Below are 27255 nucleotides of genomic sequence, written 5' to 3'. Positions count from 1 at the left end.
CATTAGTCCATCCAGTTCAGCCTATAAAATTGTGTCAGAATAAATCCCCAGATCTACGTCCTTCTAAAGAACCTAACAATAATTGTAAGATACAATATTGTTATGCTCCAGGAAGACATCCAGGCCTCTCTTGAACCCTTCGACTGAATTCGCCATCACCACCTCCTCAGGCAGGGGATTCCAGATTCTCACTGCCCTAACAGTAAAGAATCCTCTTCTATGTTGGTGGAAAAACCTTTTCTCCTCCAGACGCAGAGAATGCCCCCTTGTGACCGTCACCTTCCTTGGTATAAACAGCTCCTCGGAGATATATTTGTAATGTCCCCTTATATACTTATACATGGTTATTAGATCGCCCCTCAGTCGTCTTTTTTCTAGACTAAATAATCCTAATTTGCTAATCTCTCTGGGTATTGTAGTTCCCCCATCCCCTTTATTAATTTTGTTGCCCTCCTTAGTACCCGCTCTAGTTCCATTATATCCTTCCTGAGCACCGGTGTCCAAAACTGTACACAGTACTCCATGTGCGGTCTAACCAGAGATTTGTACAGAGGCAGTATAATGCTCTCATCATGTGTATCGGCACTGGCTGCTCCAGGTAAATTTATCATTAACTAGGATCCCCAAGTCCTTCTCCATGTCAGATTTACCCAGTGGTTTACCGTTCAGTGTGTAATGGTGATATTGATGCCTTCTTCCCATGTGTATAACCTTTAATTTATGATGTCATGAGGTTATTCTTCTTCAGATACTCCAGTATAGTATCTCTTAGAAAACCCTCCAGGATTTTACCCACAGTAGAGGTTAAGCTTACTGGCCTATAATTTCCAAGTTCAGTTTTTGTCCCCTTTTTGAATATTGGCACCACATTTGCAATGCGCCAGTCCTGTGGTACAGACCCTGTTATTATGGAATCTTTAAAGGTAATCTGTCACCACTTTCTGCATATCAAATAAAAATATGATTGGATTCAGTGTCAACTATGCATTATACCAGTACTTTTCATACCCCTTGACCCCCACCTTTGATCAATAATTACCTTATTGTTCCTCCCCCTCCTGATTTGCTGTACGCATTTATTTGGTGTAATTCCTGCATTTTTGTAGATTTAACGTGCGTGCGCATTCAAATGTCCTCCCGCGCGTGCACAGGATGCTTTGCCCAACTATGGGCAAAGCATAAAATCATTATTGCGCATAAACCATTATATTCTATGGCCCAGAAGTATTACTTCCTGCTGGGTTAAGCAGGTGACCTTTAATGGTGAATTTTTGTTATCACTGATAATGTTATGTCATGGGATTTTCTTGTGTAAATACTGTTTGAAAAGAGTCATTTAGCATATTGGCTTTTTCCTCATCCATCATTTCACCCAGACTATTTTTAAGGGTACCAACATTTTTTATTTCCTTACTATTTATGTAGTTAACCACTTCCCGACCGCCCACAGTAGATAAACGTTGGCGCTTGCTGGGCTTTGTGCAGCGCCGACGTTTATCTACTGTCGGCGGTTTTGTGCCCCCCAGGACCCCCACATACCTTATAACGTGGGGATCCCGGTGCACAATGCATGCTGGGACCCCCGACGTCATCGAGACCTGATTGGTACAGGTCCTGATGACGTCAGGATCACATCAGCCAATGAGAGCGCTCGCTGGGAAAGCTGCTTGTTTCCCGGCGATCTGACTCACTGTAACACAACTTCTCCTCTGATCTCACACTGACAGATGATCAGAGGTGAAGCAGCGTTACTGTGTGACTAGATCGCTGCCTGGCACAGCTGATCGCTGCCTGGCACAGCTGTGTCAGGCAGCGATCTTGTCACACAGTAACGCTGCTTCACCTCTGATCATCTGTCAGTGTGAGATCAGAGGAGAAGTCACGTTACTATGTGCCTAGGTAATATTTGATGAGACAGAAGGGCATAATGCACTGCACATGAATGACTTTACAGGTGACTGAGCCGTGAATGTTGACATTCTGAGATGCGGGTTACAACAAGCACATAGGACAGAGATATTTAATTACACATTTAGAGATTTACTGTTTTGTACAGACTCACACGTTGCATATTTATTTATGTAAAAGCAAATATACACACAAACTTTCCACCCCTCTGCTTTATTACTGCGGAGCACAGAGTTCACAACAGCCAAGCATCACTGGGATTCAGTTGTCACTGGGTTACTGCAATGGAGCGGAGTCAGAAGACCGCAGCGTCTGGTTGTCACAGCTGTGCCAGGCAGCGATCTTGTCACACACTAATGCTGCTACTCCTCTGATCATCTGTCAGTGTGAGATCAGAGGAGAAGTCGCGTTACTATGTGCCAAGCAGCGATCTTATCACATAGTAACGCTGCTTCTCCTCTGATCATCTGTTAGTGTGAGATCAGCGGAGAAGTGGCGTTACTATGAGACAGATCGCAGGGCAGCGATCTTGTCACAAAAAGGAAAAAAAAAGTAAAGAAAAAAAAAAGCAGGCACGCAGGCTAGGGTTAGGACTAGGGTTAGGACTATGGTTAGGACTAGGGTTAGGGCTAGGGTTAAGCTAGGGTTAGGACTAGGGTTAGGGCTGAGATTAGGGTTAGGGGTGGAATTAGAATTGGGGGTTTCCACTGTTTAGGAACATAAGGGGCTCTGTAAATGCAACATGACGCCCGCAGACCATTCCATCAAAGTCTGCATTCCAAAACGTCACTACTTCCCTTCCAAGCCCCACCGTGTGCCCAAACAGTAGTTTTCTCCCACATATGGGGTACCAGCGTACTCAGGACAAATTGGACAACAACTCTTAGGGTCCAATTTCTCCTGTTACCCCTGTGAAATTAAAAATTGGGGGCTGAAAGATCATTTTTGTGGAAAAAAAATGATTTTATTTTCACGGCTTTACATTATAAACTTTAGTGAAACACTTGGGGGTTCAAAGTGCTCACCACACATCTAGATAAGTTCCTTGGGGGGTCTAGTTTCCAAAATGGGGTCACTTGTGGGGGGTTTCCACTGTTTAGGTACATCAGGGGCTCTGCAAACGCGACATGACACCCGCAGATCATTCCATCAAAGTCTGCATTCCAGAACTACTTCCCTTCTGAGCCCCACCGTGTGCCCAAACAGCAGTTTTCTTCCACATATGGGGTACCACTGTACTCAGGACAAATTGGACAACAACTTTTGGGGTCCAATTTCTCCTGTTACCCTTGGGAAAATAAAAAATTGGGTTCTAAAAGATCATTTTGTGGAAAAAAAATATTTTTTTATTTTCATGGCTCTACGTTATAAACTTCTGTGAAGCACTTGGGGGTTCAAAGTGTTCACGATACATCTAGATAAGTTCTTTAAGGGGTCTAGTTTCCAAAATGGGGTCACTTGTGGGGGGTTTCCACTGTTTAGGTACATCAGGGGCTCTCCAAATGCGACATGGCATCCGATCTCAATTCCAGCCAATTCTGCATTGAAAAAGTCAAACGGCACTCCTTCCTTTCTGAGCTCTGCCGTGTGCTCAAACAGTGGTTTAGCCCCACATACGGGGTATCGGCGCATTCGGGAGAAATTGCACAAAAAATTTTGTGGTTCATTTTCTCTTTTTACACTTGTGAAAATAAAAGAAAATGGTTCTGAAGTAAAATGTTTGTGAAAAAAAGTTAAATGTTTATTTTTTCCTTCCACATTCCATTCATTCATGTGAAGCACCTGAAGGGTTAATAAACTTCTTGAATGTGGTTTTGAGTACATTGAGAGGTGCAGTTTTTAGAATGGTGTCACTTTTGGGTATTTTCTGTCATATTGACCCCCCAAACTCACTTCAAATGTGAGGTGGTCCCTAAAAAAAATGGTGTTGTAAATTTTGCTGTAAAAATGAGAAATCGCTGGTCAATTTTTAACCCTTATAACTTCCTAAAAAAAAAAAAAAATTGTTTCCAAAATTGTGCAGATGTAAAGTAGACATGTGGGAAATGTTATTTATTAACTATTTTGTGCGATATCATTCTCTGATTTAAGGGCATAAAAATTAAAAGATTGAAAATTGCAAAATGTTCTAAATTTTCACCAAATTTTTTTTTTTTCTTTTTCTTTTTTTTTTTTTCAAATAAGCACGGTTCATATCTAAGAAATTTTACCACCATCATGAAGTACAATATGTCATGAGAAAACAATGTCAGAATCAGCAGGATCCGCTGAAGCGTTCTAGAGTTATGACCTCATAAAGTGACACTGGTCGGAATTGAAAAAACTGGCCCTTCACGAAGGCAAAAACAGGCTCGGGTGCGAAGGGGTTAAAGAACATTTTGGGATTATTTTTGCTTTCTCTGGCAATGAGTCTCTCTGTCTCAATCTTTGCTGTCTTGATTTGCTTTTTACAGAATTTATTTAATTTTCTGTATTTATTTACTGCCTCATCACTACCTACTTGCTTTAATTCTCTAAATGCTTTATTTTTATCTCTTATTGCGCCCCTTACAGCTCTATTTAGCCATAGTGGTCTCCTCCTATTTCTAGCATGTTTATTCCCATATGGTATATATTGTGCACAGGTCCTATTCAGGATGCTAATAAACGTCTCTCAACCGTTGGAAATTTGCCTTCCTGAAGTTTAGTGTCCTTGTGCTACACATCTTATTAAAGGGAATCTGCCACCTATTTTTTTGCATATAAGATGCGGCCACCACCATCAGGGGTTTATCTACAGTATTCTGTAATGGTGCAGATAAGCCCCCGATGTAACCTGAAAGATAAGAAAAACAAGTTATATTATACTCACCAGTGGGCAGTCTGGTCCGTTCCGGGTCCGATAGGTGTCGCGATGTGGGTCCGGCGCCTCCCATCTTCTAGCGATGACTACCTCCTTCTTGCTTCCCGGCGCGGCGCAGGCGCACTGCTCTGTCCTCGACAGGACAAAGCAGTATAATATAACTTGTTTTTCTTTTCTTTCAGATTACATCGGGGGTTTATCTGCACCATTACAGAATGCTGTAGATAATCCCCTGATGGCGGTGGCCGCATCTTATATGCGAAAAAATAGGTGACAGATTCCCTTTAAAGGATACATGAAAACTTACTATTTTGTGATCACTATTACCCAAGTGACCCCCAACCCTTATATTTGATATGCGCTCTGGCCTGTTGGTTAATATTACGTCTAGCAACAGTTCGTGATCACAACAGGAAAGAAATAAACAAGCTGATAGCTGAACATATAGGACTGAACTAGAGGAGAGCAAGATTGTATCTGGCAGCTTCCGTCAATATGCTTTGCGCTTTAGTAGGGTGTGGTGCTTTCCAATTGGCTGATGTAGGATGAATTTAGCAGGACAGCACACAAACTCATACTACCAGACTGGATGGTATTAAAGGTCCCAGGCACCCCGATCTCAGTGGCTGGACAAAGCCTGTGCCGCCCAGACCTTTTGGCTCTGACGTCTCCTTCATCACTAGTGCCACCTGCAGAATAAATAAGGCTGTGCCTGGTGACAGAAGCAGACGTCACAGGAGCAGATCCCCGAGGAGATGGGACACAGTATTTGCCCCAACACAAGTAAATGGCAGAAGAAATCCTCATTTAAAGACTCCATTTTGGAAATCATAACTTTCATTGAATTAATCTATAGGACTAGTGACTATTTTGACGCCAAAGACATTTTCTGGAAATTAGCACACAGTGGATATTGAAGAGTGAAAATTGCACATTTGCAGTTTTATTACCCATCACATAGTGCCCAGATTGTGCTCCAGGAGACACACACCGTAAATTAAGTGAGTTTGTCTCACTGTAGTAATGCCAAATATATGAATGCTAGATGTGGTTTGGGCACTCTGCAAGGCTCAGAAACGAGAGGGAGACTTGAATTTGGGACTAGAGCAGATGTTGCTAGATTGGTTTATGGAAGCCATACTACTTTTCAAGGCCTTTCAGCCACTAATAATGTGGAAACCTCTGTTTTTTCCATCGACAGATGAAGGATCTGAGTGAGTTCTTACTTTTTGTGGGATAAGTAGAAGTTTTTATTGGTATTCTTTTTGCCTACATGGCTTTTTATTGCATGTTTGGGTTTCTTTTACATTGAACTGTCATTGTCTATGGGAGTAATTCAATATTTTTACATAACCGTTTAAGTATAAATGATAAAAAACATGAAATTCAAGGGCTTTTTATTGTAAAATCATAATTTATTTTATTCTTTGCAGATGACTGTACCAGGAGATCAGAGGGACAGCTGACATCTTCAATTTTTAAATCAGATGATCTGGAAATTCCACAGGATACAACTGAAGTGACTGCCATCACTACAGATTTATCATCATCCCTTCTCAGCAGTGTTCTGTCATCTGATCCTTTGAAACAGGTTCCATCTTCTGATTCATTACCGACTACTAAGGAAAATCAAAGACAGAAACTATTCATTAAAAAGCGAAATCCTCCTAAAGCAAGGAAGCCATTTTCACACTCAGAACATGGAAATAGTTTTCCCCTAGAAAAGTCTTTTGTTAAGCATCAAAAAATTCAAATAGTGGAGAATAGATTTTCTTGTTCCAAGTGTGGGAAATATTTTAACCAGAAATGGAATCTTACTATACACCAAAGAACTCACACAGGGAAGAAGCCTTTTTCCTGTTCAGAATGTGGGAAATGTTTTAACCAGAAATCAGATTTGGTTAACCACCAGAGAACTCACACAGGAGAAAAGCCTTTTTCCTGTTCAGAATGTGGGAAATGTTTTACATGGAAATCAAATTATGTTAAGCACCAGAGAATTCACACAGGGGAGAAGCCTTTTTCTTGTTCAAAATGTGGGAAATGTTTTAACCAGAAATGTAATCTTGCTATACACCAAAGAACTCACACAGGAAAGAAACCTTTTTCTTGTTCAGAATGTGGGAAATATTTTAACCGGAAATGGAATCTTGTTACACACCAAAGAACGCACACGGGGAAGAAGCCTTTTTCCTGCTCAGAATGTGGGAAATGTTTTAACCAGAAGTCAGATTTGGGTAAGCACCAAAGAACCCACACAGGGGAGAAGCCTTTTTCATGTTCAGAATGTGGGAAAAGTTTTAACCGGAAATCAAATTTTGTTAAGCACCAGAGAACTCACACTGGAGAGAAACCTTTTTTCTGTTCAGTATGTGGGAAATGTTTTAGAGATGCATCAAATCTTATCGCACATCAGAGAACTCACACAGGGGAGAAACCTTTTTTATGTTCAGAATGTGGGAAATGTTTTAACCACAAATCAAATTTTGTTAAGCACCTGAGAATCCACACAGGGGAGAAGCCTTTTTGCTGTTCAGAATGTGGGAAAAGTTTTAACCGGAAATCAAGTTTTGTTACGCACCAGAGAACTCACACTGGGGAGAAACCTTTTTCATGTTCTTAATGTGAGAAAACTTGCATGAAAATCAACTTAAAATAAACATCAGAGAACTCACACAGGGGAGAAGCGTTTTCCTTGTTCAGAATGTTGGAAATATTTTAACCTAAAATTGTATCGTCAAGGGGTTGTACACTATGAGGAAAACCCCTTGTCATTCCTCATGTTTGGCATCGATAAAATTAAAACGCTCATACCTCCCATGGTAGTGCCGTTGCAGTGGCAATGGCTTTCCCAGAGTTCATATGAGGTTGTTACATCACACTAGAAGGGCGCCCAATCAATTTGTCCCCGCCTTTGGAGGTATTGAACATCAACAGGAAGCCTGGGCTGTGGCTGCTCTCTGGCTTCGTTTTAATATATGATTTGTCTGAAGGTGGGGACAGTGATGCCAGCACTGATTGGGCGTAGGGCTCATGTTACATAACAAACTACCATGAGCCCCGGGAGTGCAAGTGCTGACACCGTTGGAATGGTGCCGGCACGGGAGGTGAGTATAAGTGTTTTTATTTTAACAGGACCAATCATCAGGAACGAGAAGGGGTTGTCCAATTAGTGGACAATCCCTTTAAACATCAAAAATCCCACATAGAGAGAAGCCAGTCTCATACTGTGAGAAATGAATTACTGGAAAATTGTATTTTGTTGACCATTAAAAGTAACTCAGAGGGAGAAGCTATATATGTTGACAAATTGTACAAAAACGTATAACACTGTCTTATAATTTAACCCCTTTGCGACATGCGCCTTTCTAGTACTGCGCTTGTCGTGTCTCCCCCTTTGATGTGGGCTCCGGTGGTAAGCCCACATTTTTCCCACCATGTGTCAGCTGTTTTGAACAGTTGACGTGCCCGAAACAGCCGCAGCTGTAATCGCACTCCACCCACGGCTATTAACCCGTTAAATGCTGCTGTCAAACTCTGACAGCGGCATTTAACGTGTGCTTCCGGCCATTGGACCCGAAACCCGCCCATCTGTGATTCTCGTCATGTGATCGTGGGTCACTGATGGGTTGGCATGACAACCAGAGGTCTCCTGCAGACCTCTGGTTGTCAATGCCGGTGGTTGGCGGTCATAGCAAGTGAGAAATTCTGCTACATACAGGCAATCTGTTCATCGCCTGTATGTAGCAGAGACGATCGGATTATGGCAACCTCTAGTCTCCCATGGAAACTATTGAAGCATGCCAAAAGTTAAAAAAAAAAAAAAAAAAGTTTTTAAAAGTTAAAATCACCCCCTTTTGCCCCATTCAAATTAAAACAATAAAGAAAATCAAACATGCGCATAGTTTGTATCACCACGTTGAGAATCGCCTGATCTATCAATAAAAGAAGAATTAACCTGATCGCTAAACGGCGTAGCAAGAAAAAAAAGTCAAAACGCCAGAATGACATTTTTTTTGGTCACTGCGACAATGCATTAAAATGCAATAACGAGTGATCAAAAAATCGTACTTGCACCAAAATGGTATCAATAAAAACATCAGCTAGGCAAGCAAAAAATTTTAACAAACTTTTGGATTTTTTTTTTCACCTCTTAAATAAAAAAGAACCTAGACATGTTTGGTGTTTTATGAATTTGTAATGACCTGGAGAATCATAATGGCAGGTCAGTTTTAGCATTTGGTGAACATGGTAAAAACAAAATGCAAACAAAGTTGTGGAATTGCACTTTTTTTGCAATTTTACCGCACTAGGAATTTTTTTCACATTTGAGTACCCGATATGGTGAAACCAATGGTGTCATTCAAAAGTACAACTTGTCACGCAAAAAACAAGCCCTATTGACAGAAAAATAAAAAAGTTTTATGGCTCTGGGAAGAAGGGAATCAAAAAAACAAGCGCAAAAACGAAAATTGGCTGCGGCGCAAAGGGGTTAAATGAGAAAGGGAAATTACTTTAGAATTTACAGTATTTTTAGACTTTAAGACACACTTTTAGCATGAAAAAGTCTTGCTAATAAGTGAGTGTGTGTTATAGACTGGGGGCAGCTTCCTGTGACCGAGGAGAATGCTGAGTGTCCTTGATCAGTGGGAGAACTGCTCTCTACAGTTGACTAACTGGTGCAGAGCAGGAAAAGAAGCTACCGGGACCTGTACAGAGGCTGCACATTGTGACTGAGCAGCTGAAGAACCTTCCACCCGACTAGCTCAAGGATGTTTTTAGATCATTGTCACAGTTCCATCTCTCAGTGTGTCTGGGATGCGGTTACTGACAGCTCGGCCGTCAAATCCAGTACAGGGGCGTGCTGATGCTGTCAGTACTTTGACAGCTTGACCATCCAATCTGGTACAGGGGCCTGAGCTGTCAGCGTGTTGATTGACAGCTCGTCTATCCATTCTGAGACGGGGAGGCGTCGGCTGTCTACAGGTGTTCATTATTCCTAGTGAATGCCGTGCTACTTAGCTGAGCTCCTTCTCCCAGACCACTGGCAGACGTACATTCAGCTTGTGAGGTTTGTTCTCCTGTGCCTTGAGTTCTGTGTGCTTGATCTTTTGATGCCTGACCTTGGACTTCGTTCTGACCATCTGACTGTTTAGCCCCTTCTGCTCTGATCCATTATCATCCTGGTATTCTGACATTGGAAAGTTACCTGACCACATTTTTGTCTCTTTCTTCTGTTTACGACTTACCCTCCTGGCTTCTGACCTTGGACTTCTTTACCATTTTGATGCACAGCTTGATTGTGAGAAGTGACTAGCGACATAATCATGTAATCAATCACATGACCTGGAAGGAATTGCAAAATGGGGTAATGTCTGTAGAGTGTTTGTATATGCAAATGTACATATGTAGTAGAGTTGTGTATGTAAATTATATGTAGCAGAGCTGAGTATGTAAATATGCAGATGTAGCAGTGCTGAGTGTGTGCTCTGTGCAAGCAGTAGTGTTTGTGTGTGTGTGTGTGTATATATATATATGTGTGTGTGTGTGTGTGTGTATATATATATATATATATACACACGCTGTAGAGTGTTGATTAATATTGGTACTGTGAAGCTATATGTGAATAAAACACATGGTGCACAGAAACACTAACAATAGATGTATTAACGTCCGTATTCTATACTAATGCATTAAAGGGAAGGTGCCATCCTTTTTTTTTTTTTTTAATCAAAAAATGTTCACAATATTATTGTAAGTTTTATTAATGCAATTTTTTTCACTCTGAGCATACCTTGCAATATAAAAAATAAAACTTTAAAACAAATTACATATATTTATCACCATCTTCCTGTCTAGACGTCAAGCAGCTAGTTTACTAGCATTACGTTAGCTGCAAAATCGAGGCAGTAAATGGTGACATCACTATTTACCTTCCTTTTCGGTGTTTAACATGCCTGGACCTACACCGTTGCAGCCTTGATACTTACCAATGGATGATGTCACCATATGACTGAACTATAGGACTGCAAAGGGTCCATATCCATAAACTGTTCTTGACAGCGGCCCTTTCCTGTGTCTGTCCACCAGTGGTGCATCTAATGTGATGCACTAATTCTGTGGCGGCTGCAGGGTTTTGTTTTTATGCTGGGAAGGACAACAATAACCAGAGACATTCCCAACCTGATAATATAAGCTTGCAGCTGTCTGCTTTACCTGGCCTGGTTATCAAAAATAGGGGTCCCCACGTCATTTTTTTTTTACAGTTTATTTACAAGAACAGTAAACTACACAGGCAAGACACAGAATATACTGTATCTGTATTTCATGAGAAATTGGAAGCTCATTGTACTGACCTTGACTGCAGAGTGTTGAGGAAGGATTTGAGATCTGTTGCTTTGGAAACCTGTCTGCACTGTCAGGTATGCTCTAAGTCAGAGGTCCCCAACCATTCTGACATTGAGAGCCACATCCAGCTATGAAAGAGGGTCGAGAGCCACAACCTGCTCCTTCCCCACTCACAGTAGTGACACCCAGAGCCCCCATTACCGGTATAATGACAGCCATAGCTTTTCCACTGGATTCACACTAAGGCAGTACGCCAATCTGCACGGTTTCCTATCTCACCCCCATTCAGATCTGCTGTTCTGTACAGGGCTACACACGACACAATTTAGAGAGCTGCTCTTAATAGTTAGTTACACCTGGTGCTACTGCACCAAGCTAGCAAGCAGTTGCGAGCCACACATCACGGGCCCGCGAGCCACATGTGGCTCCCGAGCTACAGGTTGGGGACCCCTGCTCTAAATGTACACATCTTTCCCCGGCTCCTGACTGCCTATGTGAATTGCATTTACTCTCTCTGTTTTCTAATTGCTCTACTTTGAATTAGGCTAGAATTGGACTGGAATTGACGGTAAGGTAAAGGAATAGAAAACTACTACAATGATTCAGGTTCTTTTCGCGGTCACCCCATACTACTCTATTTTTTTCCTATCTCCTGTAATCCCTCCACCTAGTAAGGAACTAGTCATTTCTCCCTACCTCTGTTAAGGGGAGAATATATGGCATATGAATATATACAAGAATCAAAATTATATTATTATGTGGATGTTTTGCTGAATATTAGAATCATGTAGCTTTAAGATATTTCTGATTTTCGAAGACTTATTTCTGTATTGTAGAACCCACCTAGCTTCATCGGAACTGGGTGGACTAGGGTGGGTTAGGATAGAAACAATAATTATGTGCGTAATGATTATATAGTAGATATAGGACATATGAGCTCATATGAGATCAATAATAATTTGCTATTTGGGGTAATCAGTAATTTGGAAAGAACCCATGATGTAATGCAATGAGACAGCTCGATTTTTGCTATAAAATGTTGTACACTTTTGGAAATAAATCAGAAATCATTTGAGAGACAATTGCTTGCATTTGTCCCGATTTCTCCGGCCGTAAGACCCCACTTCCAATTTGGAAGCAGACAATTAAGATGACGACACACGCATTCTGTGTGCCGTAACACCTCCTCAGAACTGTTATTCCACATACAATCCTTTTTCTCCAGGCACACACGGTCACATCATGTCCTATCCTACTCCCACATTCTAACACTGTCTGCTTGTCCTCATTGTTGGAGACGTATCCCAAAATCGTGGCCCTCCTCAACACATCCCCTCACTCATTTCTAAAGGTACTGTCACACTAAGAGATATCGCTAGCAATATCGCTATAACTTGTGACGTTATAGCAATATTGCTAGCGATATCGCTGTGTGTGATACTTACCTACAACCCTTTCCCCCGCTGTTTATCGCTGATCACGCGAGAACAGCCTGGACTGTTACTCATCGTCAGCTTCCTGCGGCGCTTCCTGCTGTGACGACGAGCGACGCGTGGAGCCGGGCAGGAGGCCGCAGGATCGCCTAGTGTGACAGGTAAGTAGCGACCCCCGACCCCTGCGATGTCGCTGGTGAGATCTGCCTGTGTGGCAGCTCATTAGCGACCACTTAGCGATGTACCAGCGATCCTGACCGCGTCATATTGCTGGTCGGGATTGCTGGTACATCGCTAAGTTTGACAGTACCTTAACACCCTGCCACAATCCTCTACACATTTTCGCAACCAAGATAACCTCATACCCATTCATCCAGCCCCCAGTCCCCCACTACCCCTACCTGGAGCACTATGGAACGCACGCTCCATCTGCAATAAACTGTCATTTATCCATGACCTCTTTATGACCAACAAACTCTCCTTTCTTGGCATCACTGAAACCTGGCTCACCCAATCAGACTCAGCCTCTCCAGCTGCACTTTCTTATGGCGGACTCAATCTTTCTCACACCCCTCACCCCAGCAAAAAAAACGTGGAGGAGATATCGGACAGGAGCAAGCTACCTGCTTCTTTACCCCAATTCAGGTACCACCCTCCGCTACTCATCCCTCGTTTGAGGTGCACTCCGTCCGCATCTACTCCTCCAACCTCCAGCTGGCTGTCATATACCGCCCCCCAGAACTAGCCATCTCCACCTTTCTCGCCACAATGGATACGTCATTTCCTCTCTGCTGATAGCCCCACTATCCTCATGGCTGACTTTAACATCCCCATTGACTCTTCCACCCTAGCTGCCTCTAAATTGTCTGCCTCGTTTGGCCTCACTCAATGGTCTTCCGCGGCCACTCACAAAGATGGCCACACGCTGGACCTCATCTTCACCCGCCTCTGTTCCCTTACTAATCTCACTAACTCACCCTCCCCCTGTCTGACCACAACCTACTGACATTCTCTTCCATCTCCTCCCCTAGTGCGCAACCCCCACTCCACAAATTCGCTCACCCTTGCAGTTCAAATTCACTGCAGTGAAATTATCCTGGTGATGTGGTGAACTCACCTCTGCACCCTGAGACCTTCTCACGGTGCTAGTGGGGATCTCACCGACGTCACTGCATTTCAGCCTGACTGGGAACACAGCCTCAGTGATGGGAGGTAACCTCAATGACGTCACCACTAGTCACTTAGGCTGGGCTCGCAGCAGTTCAATCACCAGTGGTTCTCAGCATGGACGGTCGCATCTTGGCACCGTCCAGTTTGAAAACTGTTTATCCCCCAGACATGGATTATTCTGTGAGACAGAACGACGGGACAGGTGAGGGATATTGTTGTTTATTTTTGTGTTATTACAGTAGACGAGTGATTCAGTGGAATTGGGTGAGTATAACTGTTCTTGTTATTTTTAAATATAAGTTATGTGTTTCTAATAAAGGACTTTATTCTGGCTGATGATTTTGAGAAAAGTCAGGAATTAGCCCAGAACTACATGGGAAGACCTGGTCAAGGACCTGAAGAGAGATAGGACCACAATCTCAAACATTACCATTAGTAATACACTATGCTGTCATGGATTAAAATCCTGAAGATCACACAAGGTCCCCCTGCTCACGCCAGCACACGTCCAGGTCCATTTGAAGTTTGCCAATGACCATGTGGATGATTCAGAAGAGGCATGGGAGAAGGTCATGTGGTCAGATGAGACCAAAATAGAACTTTTTGGTATTAACTCCACTCACCGCGCTTGAAGGAAGAAGAAGGATAAGTACAACCCCAAGAACATCGTCCCAGCCATGAAACAAGCTGGGGTAAACATCATACTTTGGGGGTACTTTTCTTCAAAGGGGACAAGACAGCTGCACCGTATTGAAGGGAGAATGGATGAGTGTCACACAGTGACAGTATGTAAATAGGAAAAGGTACCCTGCAATATCCCTAGGGCTTGGACCCTAACTATCCCTGCTCCCAAAGGTACCTCTAAAGGTGAGGATGTTTGGGCCACCAGTCTTGCTGACCCATCCTTCTCCCCAGGAGACCTGGGACAGAAATGCTAGTGTATAAACATGTAAGACAAACAGGGATAACAAAAGCATATAACATACAAAAACAGGAAAGTACAAACCAAATTTGAGCAGGACAATGAGGAAAGCATACACTCAAAACAGCATGCAACAATCTCCAGCAGCAGCGATCACAGCACAGCGACTCCCAAGGAGCTAGAAAGTAAAACTTTCACTGGCATAGAAGAGAAAGTCTGGCAATGTTTTGTAGATAGAGGTAATGACCAGATCAGAAGCAGCTGAAATGGAGCTGAATGTTTCTGACCAGCATAGAAAGGGTCTTTAACCTCTTCAGGTTGACACACTTGTGACAATGAGGTCATGTATCGCAAGATTTTGGTCAACAACCTCCTTCCCTCAGTGACCGTTTTGAAAATGGGTGGTGGCTGAGTCTTCCAGTATGCCAATGAACCGAAACAGACAGCAGGGCAACTAAGAAGTGGCTCCAAAAGAACAAGCATTTCAAGGTCCTGGAGTGAATCAAGAAAGTCACATCCAGCCCATAAACTGCAGCGCTTCCCAGGACTCACATCCAAAGATGATATTCCATATTTTTTTATTTCATAGGTTAAAAAAGAGAAACATCCTTCATCAGGTATCATAAAAACACAGTACAAATCCTAATAGTATAAAATTCAGTTACACTTATATATAGTAGCAAAAGGTTGCTACTATATATAAGTGTAACTGAATTTTATACTATTAGGATTTGTACTGTGTTTTTATGATACCTGATGAAGGATATACTCTGTATCCGAAACGCGATGTATCTCTTTTTTAACCTATGAAATAAAAAAATATGGAATATCATCTTTGGATGTGAGTCCTGGGAAGCGCTGCCGTTTATGGGCTGGATGTGCCTTTCTTGATTTACTCATCCTGTGTGAGCCTGAACCTGGCTCTTTCACTTGGATCCACCCGAGGCAAGCTGCAAGCCCTGTCTTCTGGGAAGTATCCCAAAAGGAAGGATTTTTGAGGATACATAATCTAAAGCTATATTAGTCTTCTATCAGGTGAGTGCATAAAATTGTGCACCCTTTAAAGACTACAATATTGTGTTTATGCACTTAGGGTGCCGCGAATTGTCTGTTCTTCTCTCCCAAACAGGGTTTTTTTGCAAGGTCCTGGAATGGCTTAGCCAGTCTCCAGACCTGAACCCAATAGAAAATCTTTGGAGGCAGCGGAAACTCAGTATTGCCCAGAGACAACCCTGAAACCTGAAAGATCTAGGGAAGATTTGTATGGAGGAGTGGACCGAAATCGGTGAATAGTCTCTAGTTACTAATATCAAGTGTTAATGCTTAATTATTAGGCAACCATTTGGTAAATGCAGCTGTACTATAGGTGCATGGATGTACTAATTGTTTGTCCAGTCACATAGACTAATTCAGCAACTGTTATCAGACAGAAACCTACTGCTTGTAACCACACTCCATATTTATCATTCCCTACTGTTCAGAAATCGCAATTAGACAACTGGTCTCCATTTTATTTAACATACCACTCCCTCGGGAATATGTGAGCAGCCATTCCCACCAATCTCTTTGCTTCGTAAAACCCGGCCCTGATATGCCATATTAACTCACCACTATTTGTGCTGGAGCCTTTTTTCCAAGGCTTACATCATCGAAGCTACCCTTAAAAACATATCTTCCCTTAAAAACCTGTTCTGCGGCCATCTTAAATGCTGCCCTGCCTCTGACCAAGTCAAGGGTGCTTACCACCTTCCGCCATCAAATCGTGGACCCGCAACAGTTCATCAGCATTGACTTGCAGTTTCCTGGGCTTATGCTCTTCATGGAAGATAAAATCCTGAAGTGCTATGAATCACCTGGTCACTCGGGCATTGTTCCCCTCCTCCCTCATCCACCTCAGTGGAGCATGATCTGACACTAGCGTGAATTTCCTGCCTAAGAGGTAGTACCTTAGAGTGTCCAGCGCCCACTTTACTGGTAAACATTCCTTCTCCACAGTGGAGTAATTTTTCTTGCAGGATGACAGCTTCTGACTTACATGATACAATACAGGGTGATCTCGTTTCCCCGTCATCTCTTGTGAAAAGACCGCATCTGTCTGGACCACAAACTACTTGCAGAAATCTGGTGCCACCACCGTGCGGCAGACGGAAAACCGCAGCTAGAAGACACAGAGCACTGTGGCGGTAATGTGCACGGGGTTCTATATCACCCAGGTGCAATCAAGCAGTCTCTGTTAAGTGCACAGAGCTGCTACATGAAAAATAGCAAAGAAACGCTGAGCCTGTTAGTAACACAGGGTCTCAGCGGCACACATGCGGTAGGCAAAAACCGGAGTAGTTAAGAGGTCACTACGTCCGACACCTACCGTGGTAGCAAGTGTGCTGGCGTCGCAACCGCGGATGCGGAAATAAGCTGTGACTGCAGCGCGGCGTGAACAGAGCCGCAAGCAAGGCGCTGCAAGGATGCTGGCGGCTGCCCAATCACTCATACAATCGTAATATCAGAGGGAAGGGGTTTCATAATAAGTCATCCACCAGTCCAAGCATACATAACCATACACACAGCAGCAGTATGAAAATACTAGCGCATGGCAGAACAGCCATGCACACTTGTTATAGTGTATGGGACCTTCCGGATGTCTCCATAACCCTGAGCTGGACCAATGGAATCAGGAGCAGGACCTGAGCAACTGACTCCTGAGCTCCAATGGGAGGTTGTCCCAGGAGCATGCTCAGAGTATGGGGTAAAGGACTTAGCCTCCGGAGAGAGTTGCTGAAAAGCAAACTCTTCTGCAATCTCTCCTGCAGTGGACGGATAGCAGGAGACTGCAGGATGTAAGGGTCTAGATCTCTGCATAGCCAGGGCAGAAATCTGACTCCTAACATTACCCCCCCTCCTAGAACCCCCCCCTCCCTGAACCTTCTGATCCACCAGCCTGTGCCTGACAGTGGCACAAGCCTCAGACTCATCAAAAGGCGAGTCTGAAGTGCCGGTAGGTGAAACCGAAAACCGGGATATACGGATGGAATCAGCGGAGGCCAGGTCTCAGGAGGGACACCCGGGAGATAATGGGAGTGGGAGTTTTAGGAGGACGCCGCCATGTATCGACGGCCGTCGCCACACTCCGTTCGGGAAAGCTATCCCGGGCACATAAAGTGCATGCCCGAATGAATTTTTTTACGTCCCGAGCCCTGTGCGGCCACCAATACGATCCGGCCAGAGACTTCGTGGTCTGCATATAGCCACGATGGCCGTCCGCATTGGATGCATGTGCCCACGTGAGAATTTTAGGCCGCTGGCGAGGGGGAACAAAAGTCTCGCCTACCGACTCACACTCAGACTATTGCGGGGAGCTGTCTTCCTGGGAAGCAGCGTGTAGGTGGTGGCAACCGCATATGGACCCGTGAGCCGGAGGTGTCTCTGAAATGGTGCGAGACACTTCCATGGGCTCGGGAGGTAGAACCTCTGGCTCGGGCAGCTCCAGAGGCTCAAAAAGTTTGGGAGCCGGGGTACCTCTCCGCTTGGAGTGAGCTTGCTCCATACCGCGCTCCGATAAACGGAGATTGATACGGGAGGAGATAGAAATTAGCTCCTCCAGAGAGGTAGGGATCTCTATAGTGGAGAGAGCATCCTTAACATGTCCCGCTAATCCTCCCCAAAAAACAGGGATCAGTGCCTTGTCAGACCACTCCAACTCGGACGCCAGTGTCCAAAAACGGTCGGCTTACTGGCTAGCCGAGAGAGACCCCTGAGACAAGGCAAGCAACTGTAGAGAGGTGTCATGGGTGACCCGGGGACCGAGAAAAACTTGCCTGATGGCTGTCAGCAAGTGGGCAGCGGTCCAAATCTCGGGATCACCCCGCTCCCATAAAGGCGTAGCCAATTCCAGCGCCTTGCCTGACAGTAGGGATATAATAAAGGCCGCCTTGGCCCGTTCTGTATGGAATTGCGCAGCCAGCAGCTCCAGGTGGATCGAGCACTGGCTGATAAACCCCCTGCAGGAGGCGCCATCCCCAGAATATTTATCGGGCAACGGGAGGCGGGTAACTGTCGGCGCAAGGGTGGACATGGACATCCGCCCAACCGCATCAGTAAGTGCCTGTACAGCAGCATCCGTGGCCTGCGAAGCTGCGAGAGCTCTCTCAAGGGTGGTCAAGCGAGTCTCGAGCTGTCGCACACACTGGAGGAGTTGCTGCTGTTCTGTCATCTCTAGCCAGACCCTGGCGCTAGTATTATGTTACGGCGGCGGAACACGCTTAAAAAAATATAAATAAACGTGTTCGCCGCCCGGGGTCCACCATGCGGCAAATGGAAAACCGCAGCTAGAAGACACAGAGCAATGTGGCGGTAATGTGCATGGGGTTCTATATCACCCAGGTGCAATCAAGCAGTCTCTGTTAAGTGCACAGAGCTGCTACAGGAAAAATAGCAAAGAAACGCTGAGCCTGTTAGTAACACAGGGTCTCAGCGGCACACATGCGGTAGGCAAAAACCGGAGTAATTAAGACGTCACTATGTCCGACACCTACCGTGGTAGCAAGTGTGCTGGCGTCGCAACCGTGGACGCGGAAATAAGCTGCGACTGCAGCGCGGCGTGAACAGAGCTGCAAGCAAGGCGCTGCAAAGATGCTGGCGCAATGCAGGACGCTTAGCTGCTGCACAAGGTATGGCTGGAGTGCGCTGGCGCTAGCGCTGCTACTGGCGGCTGCCCAATCACTCACACAATCGTAATATCAGAGGGAAGGGGTTTCATAATAAGTCATCCACCAGTCCAAGCATACATAACCATACACACAGCAGCAGTATGAAAATACTAGCGCATGGCGGAACAGCCATGCGCACTTTTTATAGTGTACGGGACCTTCCGGAAGTCTCCATAACCCTGAGCTGGACCAATGGAATCAGGAGCAGGACCTGAGCACCTGACTCCTGAGCTCCAATGGGAGGTAGTCCCAGGAGCATGCTCAGAGTATGGGGTGAAGGACTTAGCCTCCGGAGAGAGTTGCTGAAAAGCAAACTCTTCTGTAATCTCTCCTGCAGTGGACGGATAGCAGGAGACTGAAGGATGTAAGGGTCTAGATCTCTGCATAGCCAGGGCAGAAATCTGACTCCTAACAGTCTCCATCCATTAGGATTCACCTCCACAGTCACCTGATCCTCAGGTTTACGACAAACGCAGCCCAATGGGGATGGCAGTAACATAGGCTTCGGAGGAGAAATATAAACAAATGGAGGGCACAGCCAAAATAACAAAATTACAAGGGTTCACCAAAGAAGTACTCAAAAATGATGCATGGAGCAAGAAGGAAAGAAGTACATCCAAAAAATGGGAACTCCAAAAAATATATTTGATAACAAAATGTATAATTTTTTATTGTTCATGACATGTACACGGAACAGCACAAAGACATAAAAACAATTAAAAAGCACAAAAGGCAATCATGTCACAATCATGAAATACTGACATAGTGACTCTCCCACAACAAATACCCCCATATCACAGTATAAATATACAGCAGGCCAACTCAGATAAAAGAAGTCCAATAACCTCTAAACCGGCAAGTGTGCAAAAAGCACTTCATCCTCCCTTGAAGAAGCCACACAGCATGTGGCGATACGCGTGGGGTTAGCTTCTCCCCACTCCTTTACCCCACAGGTCATCCATTTTTCAGCTTTCACTTGGCATTTTTTGGTATGCTGGATAACCCCTTTGCCTTTTTGCACACTTGCCGGTTTAGAGGTTATTAGACTTCTTTTCCAACAGTTAGGCAGTTGATATCTTTGATCAAACAGAGCATACCGTATTTTTCAGACTATAAGACGCACCGGCCCATAAGACGCACCCCAATTTTCAGAAGGAAAATAGGGAAAAAAATAATAATGTGTCAAATGGGGGTCCGTCTTACAGTCCGAATTCAGCTTACCTGGGAAGGGATCCGGCACAGGTGGAGGAGTAGTCACAGGGGTCATTCAGTGGTCCAGGCTCGTGCAGTGGCGGCTCTATGCTGGGGCAGGTTGGTTGTGCTGGGGCAGCTGCGCTGGGGCTGGGGCAGGTGGGCTGTGCTGGGGCAGCTGTGCTGGGGCTGGGGCAGCTGCGCTGGGGCTGGGGCAGGTGGGCTGTGCTGGGGCAGCTGTGCTGGGGCTGGGGCAGCTGTGCTGGGGCAGGGGCAGCTGTGCTGGGGCTGAGGCAGCTGTGCTGGGGCAGGGGCAGCTGTGCTGGGGCTGAGGCAGCTGTGCTGGGGCAGCTTTGCTGGGGCAGCTATGCTGGGGCAGCTGTGCTGGGGTTGGGGCAGATGGGCTGTGCTGAGCTGGGGCAGGTAGGCTCTGCGGGGTGAGGGTGGCGGCGGGCTGTGCTCCGGTGCAGGGGAGGCGGCTCAGCCGGCATTTCCTCGCAGCCCGGAGGCCCCCGCACATCCTTTGCTGGCCGCCGCCTTGTTGCGGTGGCCTCCGGGAACATGGACGCCGGGAAGATGGCCTCCGGTCCGGGGACGGCGCATGCGCAGGTTCAGATCTCGTCCCGAGATCTCGGGGGATGAGATTCAAATCTCGGCATCTTCCCGGCGTCCGTGTTCCCGGAGGCCACCACAACATGGCGGCGGCCAGCAAGGGATGTGCGGGGGCCTCCGGGCTGCGAGGAAATGCCGGCGGAGCCGCCACCCCTGCACCGGAGCACAGCCCGCCGCCACCACCGCACCGCAGAGCCCCGCCCACTGCCACCACCGCACCGCAGAGCCCCGCCCGCTGCCACCACCGCACCGCAGAGCCCCAGAGGTTAGTATATTGCGACCATAAGACGCACCCCCCCCTTTCCCGCAAAATTTTTGGGGAAAAAAGTGCATCATATGGTCGGAAAAATACGGTACTTTATTTGGGTACTTTTCATTTACAGGCCTATTCATACATCTCTTGCACCCTTTTCTTGTTTACATGGTGCTGTGAATAGCGTTTTGTTTTGCAATTGTAGGCCTCCTCAACTATTTATGGTGATTACACACATTGTTTGTTTGAATTATTGTATCTGAGTTGGCCTGCTGTGTATTTATACTGTGATATGAAGGTATTTGTTGTGGGAGAGTCACTATGTCAGTATTTCATTATTGTGACATGATTGCCTTTTGTGCTTTTTAATTGTTTTTATGTCTTTGTGCTGTTCCATGTACATATCATGAACAATAAAAATTTATACATTTTGTTATCAAATATATTTTTTTGAGTCCCCATTTTTTGGATGTACTTCTTTCCTTCTTGCTCCATGTAACATAGGCTTCAGAGGGGCAACAAATCTCCAGAGCGCCGACCTGTGGAATGCGTTGTGTACGCACATTACAGGGGGTAACTCCAGCTGGAAAGTCCCCGGGCTGAGAATCGCCGACACCCAATATGGTCCAATCACCCTAGAACTTCAGGTCCCAGATGCATACTTCCACCTGATGTTGGTGAACACCCACACATACTCATTCACACACACCTGTCCTGACATGAATGTTTATTTCCATGTATGTGTATCCCAAAGGATGGTGAACTCTTTGAGGAACTGACAACATAGGCGTCCCCCTGTGTCACCAAACTCATACCCTCACTACATACAGAGGGAACCACCACCCTCCAAGAAAGGCAGTTCCTGGGCAAAAAACGAGCACTTCTCTAGCTTGGCGAAAAGTTGGTTCTCCCTGAGCCTCTGAAGAACCGCCCAGAGGTGACCAATATGTGATTGCTTATCAAGTGAATAAACCAAATACAAGTATATAACCACAATCCTCCCACTAAAATCAGAGAACACATGATTGATGAAGTTTTGGAAAACCGCAGGGCATTGGTTAGACCAAACAGCATAACTAAGTTTTCAAACAGCCCATCTGAGGTGAGAAATGCAGATTTCCAATCATCCCCCTCCCGCACCCATATGAGGTTGTATACCCCTGCAAATATAGTTTTGAAAACCATTTGACCCCGGACAATTGGTTACACAAATCGGGAATGAGTGGGAGGGGATATGTGTTTCTTACAGTAATTTTATTTAGTTCCTGAAAGTCAAGGCATGGGCAGAGACCACTGTCTTTTTTTTTTTTTTACAAAAATACCCTGCAGCAGCAGGAGACACGCAAGGGTGGATATGCCCCTTGCGGAGACTCTCAGATATGTACTCCTTCATGGCAAGCTGATCGGGAACAGAAAGGTTAAACAATAGGGCTTTTAGCTCCAGGAATCAGGTCAATGGCACAATCAAAAGGGCGGTGCAGTGGTAACCCATCCACCTGACTTTCGGAGAACACGTCCTCGTAGTCTTTCAGGTACTCCGGAATACCCTCCAGACCGAAACAGACACAGAATATAGACATTTGTTTTCACAGTTGGACCCCCATTTAACAATTTCCCCGGTCTCCCAGTCAGTGACTGGATTATGACATTGCAGCCAAGGAAACCCCAAGACCAAGCCAGCAGGAAGGTTGTCCAGAACGAAACAGGCTATCTGCTCCAAATGAACAGACCCCACCTTAAGGACGAACTCTTTAGTATCAAAGCGGATCCCGTCCTTTTGAACGGGGTTGAGTCAATAGCCATCACTCTCATGGGTTTGTCCAACCTGAATGTCCCTATCTCACAGTGGGCCACCATCCTCGAGTCAATCAAGTTCACTGAAGATCCGCAATCCACAAAAGCAGAAGAGGAAAAAAAACAATTGTTCACACCTACTTCCACTTTTAACAACAGTTTGAAGGCTGAGGAAAAAAGTACCTGTGGGTCTGGATAACCTCAGCAGTTACCCATACCTAGTCGTTTCCTGAAACCATAGAATAGGGGGCCAGGAGGGACAGTCCTTTATCCAATGACCCGGCTCTGCACAATAGAAGCAGAGTTTTTTCTCTCTGCGACGTCTCCTCTCCTTTTCCTTCATGGAGACAGCCCCCACCCCCATGGGCTCAACCGACGATGAAGACTCTGACTTCCTGGCAATAGAGGAGTATCTCGTTGCAAAACACCAATTTATCTCAGCCTGCGGTCCATATGGACGCCTGGGTCATGGGCTCCTCCAGACAGTTGGGCGGTGGGTGCAGGGCCAAGGCATCCTTTAAATGGTCGTAAAGATCCCATCGGAAAAGCCCCGAGTACCGAGTCATTCCAGGAAACTTTGGGTGCCCATCGCCTGTACTCGGAACAGTACCACGCAGAAGAGCGCTGTCCCTGGGTAAGACTCATAATCATGTCCTCTGCTAATCTCACCAGATCAGGTTCATCGTATATAAGACCCAATGCCTCGAAGAACTGATCCACAGACATTCTCTCAGGAGAGATGGGGATAGGGAGAAAGCCCAGGATTGTGGCCCCTTACGTAACAGGGAAATAACTATCCCCACTATTTGTCTCTCATCACGCAGAGAAAAAAGTAATTTACAGTTCTCTTGAAATACCCAGGATTTTTTCTTATCCCCAGAAAAAGTATCCGGAAGTTTGACAGAGGGTTCAGGAGAAGATAAGGACACATCAGAAATGGTACCCTCCCCATTGCCAGATGAGGAAGAGGCACCCCGAACAGCATTAACATTATGCGCCAATTCCATCTGTACCTGTTGGTGAGAAGCAACCAGCGCTCTTTGCTCAATAGGTTCTGCGTCATCTTGGTCAGGTTAGATCTGACAGCATGCAGCAGGTCCATAGAAAAAACACACACAAAAAAATCCCTGAAAAATTGAATGGGTCGGTGATAATGTGATGACACCTAAGGTGTCGCTGGTGCTGCCTAGGGGGCGCTATCAGGAGGCTTATGAATGAGCGCAGGGAGTGCAGACAGAAGGCACACAGTGCACTAGGACCTGTGACTAGTATGGTGAGCTCAGGACCTGGCACTCAGCGATCATGTGATCAGGGGGCGGAGCCACCACACATAAGTGCAGGCAAGGACACAGCACTCAGAGCACAGAGTAAAGACAGTAAACATGGTCAAGGAGAACCGAGAGTCAGAAGCCAGACAAACGCGCAGTACCTAGACAGAGTAAATGGGACTAACCAAGGGGGTCAGATAACCAGGGGAGACAGAGCAGTACCAAGCAGGATACAGAGGGAGAAGTCAGGGGACAAACCGAATCATACACAGCAAGCCACACAAGCACAGAGGCACACGTTTTAAGACGAGTCACCTGGGTCAGCAACCACTAACCGAGTATACGGAAGTATCACCGACACTAAATCCAGGAACTGTCAGTATTAAATAGCCGCTTCAAAACCAAAGAGAAGCAGACTAAAATTAACCCTGACCTGACTAGGATGGAGGCGAAACCATCCTGTCCAGTCATGACAGAAATAACGCAAAATAGGGTCTTATCTGAGAGATAAATAGTTAATACAATAAGATTGCACTCACCAGAGGAAGCTAAGATCAAGCATTGAGAAGATTCGCTGCAGCAGATCCACGGGTCCAAAAAAGACCGACTGTTAGATATAAAAATTTGGAGAACGTGGTCCTGTTCTGTGCTGCTGAATCACTGTAAGTCCAGACGTATTAATAATTGTGGTTTTTATTCAACGCATTTCAGAGTTTCACGGAACTACTTCATCAGACTTTCCTGATGGAGTTCTGTGAAACTCTGAAACACGTTGAATAAAAGCCACAATTATTAATGCGTCTGGACTTTCAGTGATTCAGCAGCGCAGAATAGGACCACGTTCCCCCATTTTTTATATCTAGCTGATGAAAATTAAACATGAAGATTTGCATGTGAACCAGGTGGAGATGGAGGAAGACACAAGACAGGGATAGAATACCCATCCCAGCTTAATTTCATCTGCTTAGTGCAGATGGGATAACAATATAGAGGAGGAACAGGATATGATTGCTAGCACAACATAGACTAGTACCCACACAAGCTTCATCCTATGTGAATAGGTTGAGGAGGAAGAGAGGGAGGAGGAGAAGGAGAGTATTCCTCATGGTAGAGAAAGGGAAGTGTTGGCTGAAGGGAGCTTGGCACAAATGGCCGATTTTATGTAGCGCTGCCTTTCCTGTTATCCTTGCGTTACATTTACCTTGGCCAAAAAGAGTACTGGTTATTCTCCCTGCTAGACCCATGCTACAAGGAGAACTTTTCATCTCTCCTTCCTGAGGTGGAGAGGTCTTCTAAAATGCTGCTATACCAGAAGGACATTGTGGAAAATATGTTGTAAAAATTACCATTAGACAATGTTAGCTGCAGGGGGGCAATCTTCCTTGCCAAATCAATGAAGAGAGGCAAGGGAGACACACAGCAGAGGCAGGGGTACACTGTCAAAGGCCTGGTCCAATTTCATTACAAGGAAAACCAGAGAGCACTAAACAATAACCCCTAAAAGTTAACTTTTAATTCAATCATTAAAACCTCAGAAGTGGGATATAATGAATACCTAGGAGGTCAGGGATCAAAGCCCAATTAGCAAAGTCAATATTACAGATACATATAAATATAGACAAAAGGGCAAAAAACTAGCATGCCCTAATAAGCCCTAGTGAAGTCCTTCCTGACTGCGGAGGTTGGCACCCTAGTTGTTGACGATATGGCGCCCCCGCTCAACGTCGGCGTTCCTAATAACGCCCTAGACCACCCTACGTATACAAAAAGGGACACAAAAAAAAACCACCGACACACACCTATGATACCGAAAACCAAAAGTGACATTTAGGTCTCATAAAAAAGTGCTAAAGTGCTGTAAACTTTTCTCGTAGTATAAATAAATACCCCAAGCACTGGAATGTTATCTCGAAGTCAGACAGGGGTATAAAAATGCAGCTTCAATAAGACTTATCTCATAGTCAAAATTGCTGACACGCTGCAATAGGCTGACCAATAGGAGAATACCTCTTTAAGAAAATGAAAAAACGTCTACAAAGAGATTAATATATAATAAACAGCACATATGAAAATTCAGAATGTCCCAAGCCAGGGATAAGCACATAGAATAGTTCAAACACTGCCCATTTAAATGACAAAAAGAATGCTCATATATCAAAATAACGCATTCCATATGCGGCAACTGTTGCAACTAGACAAGGGTATTTAATAACCCTATACAGCATGAGGCTAAATCCACCTCCAACATTTGATGGCAGTAAAAAAATCACATGGAGAAAATGCACACAATATGCGGTATTTCATGCAAAGTTGTTCAAAAGATCTCTATCTCATGAGGTTAACAGAATCACCTCGATAACCATTTCTCATAAGGGACCAAAAACGATATTCATATGTCAAAGTAACGCATTCCATATGCGACAACTGTTGCAGCTGAGCAAGGGTGTTTAATACCCCTATACAAAATGAGGCTAAATTCACCTCAGCAAATGGTGAAAAACATATAATATTCACACAAAAATGCATACAATATGCAATATTTCTTGCGGCAGGATAAAGTTGTTCAAAAAAAATCTCCATCCCATGAGGCTATCAAAAACACCTCAATAACCATTTGTCATATGGTACCAAAGAAGGTCTGCCAGATAAAATGTGCAGCAGTATACTTATCAGCCATTGATGAAAGCGAAACCCGACCCGTTTCCCCCTCTAAGTTGGTGAAGGTTCATCAGGGGTCAAGAAGTGGGGTCTCATCACCCCCGGCAGAGGGGACAATGCCGTCATTTGAAGATTCAGCGTGAGCATAGAATG

At 45.0% G+C, this 27255-nt stretch overlaps 2 protein-coding genes across 2 annotated transcripts in view; both read left to right on the top strand.

Moving 5' to 3' along the window:
- The window catches only part of LOC141059263 (uncharacterized), a 42513-nt gene extending 35089 nt beyond the window's left edge, over positions 1–7424 (top strand). Inside the window, exon 3 of the mRNA XM_073555583.1 lies at positions 6184–7424. Coding sequence (XP_073411684.1) covers positions 6184–7373 — 1190 coding nt within the window. The 3' untranslated portion in view covers positions 7374–7424. The remainder of the gene's footprint in view (positions 1–6183) is intronic.
- The window catches only part of LOC141059269 (uncharacterized), a 1095346-nt gene that overhangs the window by 869253 nt on the left and 198838 nt on the right, over positions 1–27255 (top strand). The window lies entirely within an intron of this gene.

The sequence above is a fragment of the Dendrobates tinctorius genome, unplaced genomic scaffold (genome assembly GCF_039654945.1).
Source record: "Dendrobates tinctorius isolate UK_male_01 unplaced genomic scaffold, ASM3965494v1 ptg000226l, whole genome shotgun sequence".
Taxonomy (NCBI): Eukaryota; Metazoa; Chordata; class Amphibia; order Anura; family Dendrobatidae; genus Dendrobates; species Dendrobates tinctorius.
The sequence above is the reverse complement of the archived record's forward strand: the minus strand, read 5'-3'. Positions and strand labels throughout refer to the sequence as shown.